General features: G+C 34.8%; 1 protein-coding gene across 6 annotated transcripts in view; it reads right to left on the bottom strand.

Moving 5' to 3' along the window:
* The window catches only part of VPS50 (VPS50 subunit of EARP/GARPII complex), a 163,876-nt gene that overhangs the window by 140,598 nt on the left and 10,243 nt on the right, over positions 1-13,035 (bottom strand). For all 6 annotated transcript variants that reach the window (XR_012512115.1, XR_012512116.1, XR_012512117.1 and 3 more), the window contains exons 3-4: positions 1,583-1,705; positions 425-496 (exon numbers count right to left, since the gene is read on the bottom strand). Coding sequence is in view for 1 of the 6 variants with exons in the window: in XM_003921207.4 (XP_003921256.1) it covers positions 425-496; positions 1,583-1,705 (195 nt within the window). In the remaining 5 variants the exon portion in view is untranslated. The remainder of the gene's footprint in view (positions 1-424; positions 497-1,582; positions 1,706-13,035) is intronic.

Genomic DNA, 13,035 nt, shown 5'->3' with positions numbered 1-13,035 from the left:
GAGAGAGAGGCTGCAGTGAGCCCTAACAGTGCCACCGCACTCTAACATGGGCAACAGAAGGCCCTGTCTCAAAAGCCAAAAAAAGAATACTCAGTTACAAAACTGTGGGTAGGGAAATCATGTATGTATGACAAGGAGCCTAAAGGTACTTACTAATTTAAAACAAAGTTCAAAGTTCTTTGATCACATTTAGGATTACAGAGAGAAAATGCCAAGTTCTAGAAGCAAATCTATCAAAGTAACGTAAGGAAAGCCATAGGCATTAAATTTTAATACAAATGCATCATTTGAATCAGTCATGTTAAACAACAAGATTTGTTTCTATGTTAATTATTAGTTAAAACCGTAAATCTGCAAACATTATCCCTCTCTGTTGTGCTTCATCTGCAGTTTTGTCAGTAGAAAACATGGTTTTTTTACTTACTGCAGCTTGCTGTTGTTTCAATTTGTCTCTGTACTCTTCTAAATCTTGCAAATTGAGAACAGGTGGAAGCTTCTACAGAAAAAAAATCATGAATGAAGAAGAAAAAATAAATTGTTTAATTTGGTTTCATTTACCTGGACCCTTCTGACTAGTGAACTACAATCTATGCAAACAAAACAGCATCACATCCCACTGCCCTCCACGCTGCCTGTCCTCCCAACCTCCCTCTTAGACTCCAACCACAAAAGCCTACACATCTTTAGCACACAGCTCTCTGGTTCCATCCTTCATCCAACCTTGTTACTTTCACTACTGCTGCTCTACCTTCTGGGGACCCGGGGGACTATTGGGGACCCTGGACCCTAGGCCGGCAGACAATGCTGCCATGACCTCTGACAGGAGGATGTGAGAAAGTCCCTAACCCTAACCCCAACTCTACCATCCACAGATACATCCCTATTTGTTTATGATAGAGCTCAAAATAGATTTCTCCTCTGGAATATTACAAACCATAAATACTACTGTGTGACAGTTGTTGGACCACATTCTGGATTACATCAGCTTTCAGAGAACAGTATCGGAAAGGAACCAAAATATGTATACCATTGTGTATACAGGGAAACATTCTCAGTCAATTGACTGATGAAACATCAAACTGAGTTGGGAACTGACTAAGCTGTATGTAATGCATATAGCATTTGGTTGTATTAAAACTAAATTTCACTGTTCTGGCTTTTGTTAAAGTTCCTATAAATTTAAAATGTCAGTATTATAAACATTATGGCACAAGAATCTTTATCATGACTAAACAATTATGTAAATACACATTTCATAATTAAAAGTCTGAGCTTCCCTACACATAAACAATATATAAAATAGGATAGAAACAGCATACTAATGCATTGGTGCTAAAAATTAAAAACCAAAAAAAAAAAAACAGAAATGTTTCCCTGACCAATATTCTACAGTTGTAAAGTTACATTAAAAAATAATTTCATCATCAAACAATGCTGACAGTTGATTTAATCACACTGTGGTAATCACAGACCTATTTTAGTACCAAAAATATATAAATGCCTCAAAAAAGCACTCAAATCTCACAAATTGAATCATTGAACAAAATAGGACTTAGATACGTTTTAATGAAATTATTTTTACCTCCAGCTCATATTTAACAATATCAAATGAATCCGCAGAAAAATACACTTGTTCAATACTATTAATAAGCTCTTGTTCAGCTTGAGGGTCACTTGGCTGTTCTCGAAGTTCCCTGAATTCTTCCTTTAAGAAAAAAAAAATCACAATTACAGTACTTGTACCTTTCAAAATTCTATCTGCATGGAAATAAATGATCATTTGTCTTAACAGTCACATATGTACCTGGAACAATTCTGACCAAGAATGCAAACTAAAGAAACCAGAAAAGTTCACAGGAAATTAGGAAATAGCCAAACACTACCACTAACAACAAGAGAAAAAAACTAGCCAGTTTGAATATCCAGATTTTATTCTCAATTCCCTGTCTGTCAACAAGGTTGATAAAAATTTAAATATTCAACAACAACAAAAAAGTGACTACCTAAACCTATCATATATACGTATCACAGATACACACTTACTATTAAACAATATTCTAAAATCTGTCTCACCCACCAGATAATAAGGGAAGAACACCTCAATAACTTCTGGGTCACAATCAACTTTAGAGCCCTAAGCAGAAGACATAAACTCTAATAAAAAAATCTCAGTACTCAGCTCTCCAGAAAAGGTTCACAAATTTAGTTCTGTAACTCATGAGGCTTCCTTCAAAGTGGATTGCTGCTACAATTAATATCTGATTATGAACATAAACTTCTGTATTTGATAAAATGCTTTATTTCTAATGATACAGAACAGAGCTTCTGTGGATTTGAAAAAGAGCCTGACAGACAAACCTCTACCCCCAGTGTCAGCATCCTTATCCTATGCAATTTCACTGCATAACGAGATAAAGCTTCAGTTAACTAGTAATTTTTACAATTCAGATACCCACTCCCCTGCCACATTATAATCAAGACATTATTATAGGAATACAACAAGTTAGCCATTTGGTTTATAAATTAAAATTAACCTCAAATACATTTATATACACAAAAGGAACTATTATTTTAAATCATTTTACAGTAATTAAAAGAACACAATAAAAATACTAAGGAAATACACAAAAATTATCTGGTCAATTAAAGAACAGTATATTTTTCAAACAGACACATTCTAGATGATTTTATTGCAGGGCATATTTTTTATTTGCAAAAAAAAAAAAAAGCTTTGCTCAGTTATCTTTTAGAGATTACCTTATATTTTGCATTTGTAAAATTAACTATAAAAGTATTCCCTATTAGTAAGTTCAAGGTAAAGAAAATTAGAACAAATCTAAAATTCAAGAAAATAGTTGGCTGTTCAAACGTAAAATTCCAATAAACTTAAAAGAGAAGGCAAACTCATAAATATCAAACCTGAATAATCAAAAATGCTGGAAAGGAAAATCCCTCTTCTGTATTAACTCATAAAATACACTGAGAAAAAAAGGTCAAAGATATAGCCATCACTGAGTCAGCCTGCAATTAGCTACTATGAGTGCAGTAAGAAATCCAAGGTCCTAACAGTGGGAGCTACCTCCCGGAAGGGGTTTATCTACAACACGTCAATCCATTTAGCACCCTGGACAATGGTGCTGCCACACAGACTTTGTTAAAACTCACACTCGTGCAAGGGAAGATTCCCAACTAGCCTTATTAACAGGCAACCTCTATGTATCCGGCGGAAATATGAAATAAGAGTAAGAAATGAGATGGAAGAGGAAGTCTGAACTTCCTGGCAATCTCTTTCCCTGAAAGTCCACAGGCTTTTGAAATACCAGCTTCAAATGCTGTAAGTTGAGGGAGGGGAGGAAATGAGGCCCAAGTGACAACATGGCAACATTGCCTCCTGAGGAATTCTACAGTAACATGAGCAAATAAATGCAGTTGATACTGTTCAAGAAAAAATGTTTGAAGATTATAAAAACAGCTAAGATTTTTTTTAATCAGATGGAGAGCCAAGCCAGAAATTCAAATAGACTGCAATGATTAAGTACTTTCATCTTAAAAGCATAAAGGTCAATGACATATAACACCATGCTGAGGTTCTCAATACAGTACCTAATTGATTGATAAGACATTAAAGATACTTGGATTTTAGCTGCAATTCCACTATTAACCCTTGGCAACTTAGTCTCTTCATGCCTAGTTTTTTTCACCTGTAAAGGACAAACACACATGCTTGAGCTCTCTCACTCTCTCGCTCTCGCTTTCGCTCGCTCGCTCTCTCTCTCTCGCACCCCTGCTTTCCTCTCAAAATGACTGTAAAACAAATATACAAAGTTATTAAGAATGCCAAAGAAAAAACATGATTTGAAGTATCTCACAAGTATACATTTCCAAAACATGATGAATCTGTAAAAAGAATACAATGTCTATATGTATATCTAATGCTATTCTTTCCTAAAAAACTGAGCAATTAATATCACAGAGAGCATACAACCCCATATAATTTCAAAGAACTGACATGGAACACTTGACACTCTAAACTGTATGAAACCTGGCCTAAGGAAAGGAATAAAACCTAGAAAAGCAGGGGGAAAAATAGCATACAAAATAGAATTAAACCAAAACAAATGTCCCCATGTAACATTATTTCCCTATAAAATATCCTCTCCTTTAAAACAATTATATAGCTTCTATGTGAAAATATACATATGAACTGGAACTTATTCAACCCCTCTTCTGGAATCCTGATTCCTGTGTTCTTTTCAATCCCATTGCACCAGTAGCCTGTAAAGCTCTGCTTCTACCTAATCATTCTCTAAATGTTTCATCACTCAGGGCTGCCTGCTCAATCAGACTGCACACTTCTTGAAAACTCAGACTTCTCTTCATTCCCCATCATGCTGCTCCACAGTGCCGAGGCACACTGTAGATAATAATCACTAATTATTATTACTGATCAAACTAAAATTAATTTACACTTAATTCCCCAAAAATGAATATAAGACAAAAAGAAAGGAAAAGACCATATGATCTTGTTTTGATAGTCAAAATTTTCCACAAACTCTTAGTAAAACATTTCTTTCTTTTAATTAGAGATAACAATAAATGTGAACTGATTTAGGAATATTTTATACACATAAATTAGAAAAATAAACAGAAGCAACCAGATTGCATATTCTTAACACAATTACTCAATAATTTTAATAGAAACTGATTCCCTAGGGTGGGAGATACAAAAATACATAATTCTTCACCTAAAACAGAACCATAGTGGCAGGCCAATACAGAATTATGAGGCCAAATTTTACATAACCAAAATGAACAAGAGGTTTCCTATTAAAAAAAATTACAAGGCAAATTGGGGGAAATGAATACCAAATGAAATTTCTTTTACCATATTTAAACACATGATTTAAGAAAAAAGTTATAATAATATTAGATATTCACGCTAAATCTGGGATAAAATATTTCAGCCTTAAAAATGCATAAAAGAATTTAATTTTACAATAAAATTTGTGTTATATAGTAAGTAATAAATGCACATTAACAGTGACATTAAATGCTCTCTAAAACTTGAAAATCCAAAAATAATTTGTCAGTAACTACAGTCTACCAAATGTGCCACACAACTTACTGTCAATGGTAATCAACTAAGGAAAAAGTATATCAGCGTCACCCCAGAATTAAAGCTGGAGAAAAAAACTACAATTAAAGTACTGAACTGGAGTAACAGGGAAGAGGAAACAAAAGCATAAAAGGCAAAAATGAACAAATCAAATCTCTCTCCCATACTATCCTTACAAACTAACCTGCCTACTTTCAAAGCTCTGTAACCTTATCTTTCCCAAAAAATAATTCCATTTAAGAAATAGTTTTTAAAATTCCCACTAGGTAAAAATTTCCCATACTAGGTCACACAAGGAACAAAAATGAGTAAAATATAGCTCTTCCCTCAAACACATGTTAAAGTAATAGGAGAGGTCGGAGAAATAAGTAAGCAATGACAATGCATGGCAGAGCATAAGGGTGATGCAAACAGAATGAAGGCATTAGATGGTGAGTTCACATCTGATGGAAGAGGTGGCATTTGGAAAATAAGAGAGAATAGGTAAAATTTCAAATTTAGAAATTTGGGGAACAGGGTTACAAATATAAAGCAAAGCAAAAGTAAAAATATTGTATCGGAAGAGTGTACAACAGGTTAAAGCAATAAAGGGTGGCTTCCGCAGGATAGAAAAATGTCACAAGGGAGAGGCTGCATGTATGCCAAGAGACAATAAGATGCAACAACTGAGATTTGTTTGAATTCATTTTTTAAAATAGATTAGAACCATATTTTCCTCACTAAAAATAAAGCATCTTAACACATATCACTGCTCCAGGTGCTATATCAAAAACAGGCATAAATATTCAATATTTTCTTAATGTAATAAACCAAGCAGGATTCAATGTTTTGGAGGCATTGTTTCCAGCAGTCACAACACGCTATAAGATTGCATATAATACCACTTAGCCTATTTTTCTATTTTGATCATGTCTGAGATAAAGCCACATGAGCATGCACATAAATGTACATCATAAATGTATGAAAAATGAAGAAAAAAATCATATTAGAGATTTAAGTCAACATCTTTGATTTAGCCAAGCTACTTTTCCTCTCAACATAACAAAAAAAGGTTTTATGAGAATTTGGGATTCAGGTCTATAAAATAATGTGAGCCCTCAAATGTAAGGTATTATAATACATTCCCAGTATGTTTATGGTTTGTAAGGAACTATACTATACCGGCAATTTCCCATTTAAGAGTTTAGGGAATTTATTAAACTCAAGGGAATTTATTCAAATTTAGTAGAAACTCAAGGGAATTTATTCAAGTTTAGTAGGGAAAATTTTGTATTTAACTACTATTTTTAAATTATTCAAAATACCACACTAATTAAAAATACTAACCCAAATTCAAGGCTCTTAATTCTATTCACTTCTATTAAAAAGTTAGTTATGACAGCTTAACAGTTTTCCTTACCATTATTAAACTTAATATTCTCTGCAATTTTTGAAAAGTAATTTAACCTAATTTTTAAACCTATATAATGGTTTGCAATCTCATAATCTTCAGTACTAGGTTTTTATTCAAACAAAAGTATGAATGCAAATCTTCATTTCATAGGTCAGATTTCAAAACTCTGCAAAAAACTGTATATAATAAAAAATGAAATGCATACCAACTACCCTTTCTGTACTTAACTCATTAGACCTGATTATAGCTCGATGGCAGAATGCAATGTACGTAGTGTGTGTTGAGAAGGGAGAGAAATTTTACAAGCAAGATTTGGGGTTTGCCACAGTTAATCTTATCGAAGACTCTTTTTTTTTTCTACTGTTTGCATTTCTTCATTCATCAACATAAAAAAGCTATTCTATTATAAGAAAAGAAAAACAGAAGCCATAATCTTACCAAAGTTAACATCACTTTAGAGTTCGAATTGAAACCAAAAACAAAACAAAAACCCCAAAAACAATTAGTCACCAAAATCTAAAAAGAGCTAAAAGGAAGAACAAAATATGAAGTTTCCAATATTCAGTCAGTATTACAAAAGTCATAAATCACTGAACAGATAGATTTTATCTCTTTCCAAATGAAACAAGATTCAAAACTTATTTCAAGAACACAAACACCCTAAAACCATATACCACATAAATTTATAATGAATTGCCAGATGTCTGATTACATAAGGAAATGGCACATTCTCCTAAAATCCCACAAGAACAACAATAATAATTCATCAAAGATAGCCGGTTCATCAGTTTCTGTGTGTTTTAAATTTATCTTTTAAAGCCTACTGTTTTTCTTCAGACCTTTAGTGCCATCTAGTGGAATAGTGTTGGAGTTACAATTTAAAAAGAGGTTTTGGCAAAATGATGTACAGAACACTTTTATAAAAGGTTATTGTATCACATTTTAATCCAGCTTTATAACCCAATCAAGTGATTAAGATGATGTATTTTAATGTGTGCCACATGCCTGTCCTTTCTGGGGCTAACACTGAAGAAAAGACATATCAAAAATCGAGATACAGAGAGAAAAATCCAGTGCGTACATCTTAATTGTTTTTCTTTTGTTTTCAAACATCTCACCAGACAGTTTCTCTAACAGAAAAAAAAAACACTGTCTATTCTGAGAAAAGACAACATCACAGCATCCTCAACCCCAGTGCCTTTCACAGGTTCTTCCAACTTCCAAATCAAATAAAATCATCGGTCCTATTTAAATGTCCCTCCAATGTAACTCTTCTCCATTTCCTATACCTTATGTTCCTTTTTTCTTCTTAATCAGCATCCTGGTCCCCAACCTCCACTCAACAGCTCACCCCATAAAACTGTAATCTTTCCTTTAAAAACTAATCATCAACTGTAAAAGATCCTGAATACACTTCTATCTAGTCTACATCCTCTCCTAGCTTTGATACCATTGTGCATACCTTCACACAAACTCTATTGTGCCTCTACTCCTCTGCAATTATCTATTTTTGTTTGTCTCCCTTACTCAGGTTGAGTTAGGAACAGAGTCTTTCTTTGTAACTTCATTGATTAGTAAATGCCTGGTTCCATAAATGTTTGCCAAATGGACTGTATGAATGAACTTACATGATTTGTTATGAAAGAAGTGTAAAGAATATCAAAGCATCTGAAGCAATGAGAAGCATAATTTTATTTTATTTTTTATTGCATTTTAGGTTTTGGGGTACATGTGAAGAACATGCAAGATTGTTGCATAGGTACACACATGGCAGTGTGATTTGCTGCCTTCCTCCCCATCACCTATATCTGGCATTTCTCCCCATGCTATCTCTCCCCAACTCCTCACCCCATCTGTCCCTCCCTTATTTCCCCCCAACAGACCCCAGTGTGTAGTGCTCCCCTCCCTGTCTCCAGGTGTTCTCATTGTTCAACACCCACCTATGAGTGAGAACATGCAGTGTTTGATTTTCTGCTCTTGTGTCAGTTTGCTGAGAATGATGGTTTCCAGGTTCATCCATGTCCCTACAAAGGACATGAACTCATCGTTTTTCATGGCTGCATAGTATTCCATGGTGTATATGTGTCACATTTTCCCTGTCCAGTCTATCGTCGATGGGCATTTGGGTTGGTTCTGGATCTTTGCTATTGTAAACAGTGCTGCAATGAACATTCGTGTGCATGCGTCCTTATAGTAGAACGATTTATAATCCTTTGGATAATTACCCAGTAATGGGATTGCTGGGTCAAATAATTTCTATTTCTAGGTCCTTGAGGAATCGCCACACTGTTTTCCAGAATGATTGAACTAAATTACACTCCCACCAACAGTGTAAAAGTGTTCGTATTACTCCACATCCTCTCCAGCATCTGTTGTCTCCTGATTTTTTAATAATTGCCATTCTAACTGGTGTGAGATGGTATCTCAATGTAGTTTTGATTTGCATTTCTCTGATGACCAGTGATGATGAGCATTTTTTCATATGTTTGTTGGCCTCATAGATGTCTTCTTTTGTAAAGTATCTGTTCATATCCTTTGCCCACTTTTGAATGGGCTTGTTTTTTTCTTGTAAATCTGTTTTAGTTCTTTGTAAATTCTGGATATCAGCCCTTTGTTAGATGGGTAAACTGCAAAAATTTTTTCCCATTCTGTTGGTTGCCAATTCACTCTAATGACTGTTTCTTTTGCCGTGCAGAAGCTGTGGAGTTTGATTAGGTCCCATTTGTCTATTTTGGCTTTTGTTGCCAGTGTTTTCGGTGTTTTGGTCATGAAGTCCTTGCCTACGCCTATGTCCTGAATGGTTTTGCCTAGATTTTCTTCTATGGTTTTTATGGTGTTAGGTCTTATGTTTAAGTCTTTAATCCATCGGGAGTTAATTTTAGTGTAAGGTGTCAGGAAGGGGGAGAGTTTCTGCTTTCTGCCCATGGCTAGCCAGTTTTCCCAACACCATTTATTAAACAGGGAATCCTTTCCTATACACCAATAACAGACTTAAAGAGAGTCAAATCAAGAATGAACTGCCGCGCTGGGCACGGTGGCTCAAGCCTGTAATCCCAGCACTTTGGGAGGCCGAGACGGGTGGATCACGAGGTCGAGAGATCGAGACTATCCTGGTCAACATGGTGAAACCCCGTCTCTATTAAAAATACAAAAAATTAGCTGGGCATGGTGGCTCGTGCCTGTAATCCCAGCTACTCAGGAGGCTGAGGCAGGAGAATTGCCTGAACCCAGGAGGCGGAGGTTGCAGTGAGCCGAGATCGCGCCATTGCACTCCAGCCTGGGTAACAAGAGCGAAACTCCGCCTCAAAAAAAAAGAATGAACTGCCATTCACAATTGCCACAAAGAGAATAAAATACCTAGGAATACAACTAGCAAGGAACGTAAAGGACCTCTTCAAGGAGAACTACAAGCTACTTCTCAACGAAATAAGAGAGGACACAAACAGATGGAGAAACATTCCATGTTCATGGTTAGGAAGAATCAATATCGTGAAAATGGCCATACTGCCCAAAGTAATTTACAGATTCAACGCTATCCCCGTCAAGCTACCAATGACCTTCTTTACAGAACTGGAAGAAAATACCTTAAACTGTATATGGAACCAAAAGAGAGCCCACATAGCCAAGTCAATTCTAAGCAAAAAGAACAAAGCGGGAGGCATCACACTAGTGGACTTCAAACTATACTACAAGGCTACAGTAATCAAAACAGCATGGTACCAAAACAGAGATATAGACCAATGGAACAGAACAGAGGCCTTGGAGACAACACAACATGTCTACAACCATCTGATCTTTGACAAACCTGGCAAAATTTTATTAATGTTTAAAAAGAACACAACTAAATACTGTTAGCCATGAGCACCTAAGAAAAACTCATAAATGATTTTGTAGATCCATAGTCTCCCTTAGTATCACCTGCAGAAGACATCTGTCCTAAATGACACATAATCCTAAATAGAAAGTCTTTCTCACAATCACTAAAGTCTCATAGTCATATACATCCATGCTAATCTTCTCTGATACAGATACCAATATGTTAATCTTCTAAAAAAACACTGCTCAGAAAATTCTTTAGAATGTATATTTCTTGTATCATATTTCTCCTATAAAAATTATAACATAGAAAGCATAAAACATTAGAGCTATAAGGACTCTAAAAAATCATCTAGTTCAATAGCATCTTTTCACAAATGAGGCACAAATCATTAAAATGACTTTCTTTCAACGAGCTGAATGTTTAAGTCAATACTTAATCCTACATTTCTTGACTTATTCAAGCACACTGTCCACATATTTTGGTAAGACTGTAAAACAAGCTCTGCAGTTAGCATGTGGTTTCAGGATTCTTTTAATGGATGTTAAGAAGTCAAGTCAAATTGGTTTATCTGATTTCACAGAAGTGACAGAAACTCTAGAAAAACATTCTGCTCAAATTCCTAGAATTTATATAAGTAGAAATGGTACAGAGTAGGCAGGTACTCAATAAATACTGTTGAATGGACAAAGTATAAAATAATTATTTCTTATATTTAAATAATTATATTCTCAAATGTTGACTGCAACAGACATTTATTTTGTCACCTCATCCTATGTTTTTCTTTCATTAAAGAAAAAAAAAAAGGTAAACCAATCCTGTAATAGTAAACACAGCTGAATCCCATTACTATTTATGAGTTAATTAAATCAAGGCCAAGGAAACCCTTATCATTAATGAATACTATCAGGTAGCAATACTTGAGTAAAAATTCATTAAAATATTGGTATCAATACTCTTTTTCAGGTTCATATTGTGCCATTGTGGAAGTACAATGGAAAGTATTAATGAAGGCTGGATGTAGATTTATAAGGTTCTGAATACTGGTATTTTTATTTTTAATCGGGGTTCAACAAATATCCTCAAACACAGTCCTAGTAAGTTCTATAACTAATAACTTTGTGGCTCTGATTATTATCATATATTATAATAAATACTGGTTTTATTCTTAAATCTTGTAACCAAGTAAAACTCCTCTCATGTTTAAGTGGATAACAAACTTAGTAAATACTACCTAATTTCTTATATCTTTACACGAAAACCTCGCAAATTTGAAGTATAACAGAATCCATTTCAAAGACTGAAATTTTAGGTTTCATTCAACCTTATCCTACAAAAATTCTCAGTAAAACTTCGAAACGATTTTTTAGAACAGTTCCTCTATTTCCTGTTGCTCCATTCTTGAGATGATATTCTCATCTTGGCCAATGGTTCCCAAACCTGGCTCCACAATGGAATCACCAGGGAATCTCTAAAAATTACTGACATTTGTCTCCACCCAAAAATGGTGATTTAATTGGAATTGGCCATGGCCTGAGAACCAATGATTCTAAATATGCAGCGAAGTTTGGTTATCACTGATCTTGGCACTGAGCTATTTAAGCTAAGATTCCTGAAATCTGTCTCAAAGTTTTCTTTGCTCTAGCAAGTTCTGAAAAGAACCTTAAATGTTTTCTACTTTTCTAGACTATTTTATCTGCCCAAATTCCAAATTTCCAGTATACAGATTACCAGTAGAATTGCATCTGCTCTTAAAATGGGGCACAAGGTCAGTTTGTCTATAAAATGCAGAAATTGTACCAGATGGCTTCTTACCACTTTGAATATACATTGTTCTCAAAAATAAATAAATTAATAAACGATACCATCTGGCTTATCAAGCACACCTAGTGCCCTTCAATTCTCCCTCACTACCCTCCTTTTTCTAGCAAGTTGAAGCACATAAAATTTGCCAATATTTGACCATTTTTAACTTAAACAGCCATAATTCATCCTAATATTTTTCTCCTACTTATCCTTTATACTAGAACCTTTTCATGTAACAGAACCCCAACTAACTATTTCTTTCTTGAAAATGCCACTGAAATCTCAATTCTCTGTCCCAACCCAGAAAGACATTATGAAAAGAAAAGGAAAAGGAAAGGAGCCCATTCCTGAAGATGAGGGATATGTTTTTTAAAAATTGTACCTACACTTATGAGTGAGGCAGAGCTATTAAATGAAGTTAATAAGTTTTCCATATAAGAATTTACAGGTCGGGTGCAGTGGCTCACGCCTGTAATCCCAACACTTTGGGAAGCCAAGGTGGGCAGATCACGAGGTCAAGAGATTGAGACCATCCTGGCCAACATGGTGAAACCCCCATCTCTAATAAAAAGTACAAAAATTAGGTGGGCAAGGTAGTGTGACCTGTAGTCCTAGCTACTTGAGAGGCTGAAGTAGGAGAATCACTTGAACCTGGCAGGCAGAGGTTGCAGTGAGCCAAGATTGGGCCACTGCACTCTAGCCTAGCAACAGAGTGAGATTCCATTTCAAAAGAAAAAAAAGAAAGAATTTACAGTGACTACTTAAATAGCATAAATTGCTACGTGTAAAGAGTACCTCCCTAAGCAAAACTAATGGGTACCTTGTTTTTTAAACCTAGTAATATAACAGGAGAATTTTCTATGTTATATATATATATATATATATATATATATATATATATAT

Source organism: Saimiri boliviensis, chromosome 10 (genome assembly GCF_048565385.1).
Source record: "Saimiri boliviensis isolate mSaiBol1 chromosome 10, mSaiBol1.pri, whole genome shotgun sequence".
NCBI lineage: Eukaryota > Metazoa > Chordata > Mammalia > Primates > Cebidae > Saimiri > Saimiri boliviensis.
This window is presented reverse-complemented; position numbering and strand designations above follow the sequence as displayed.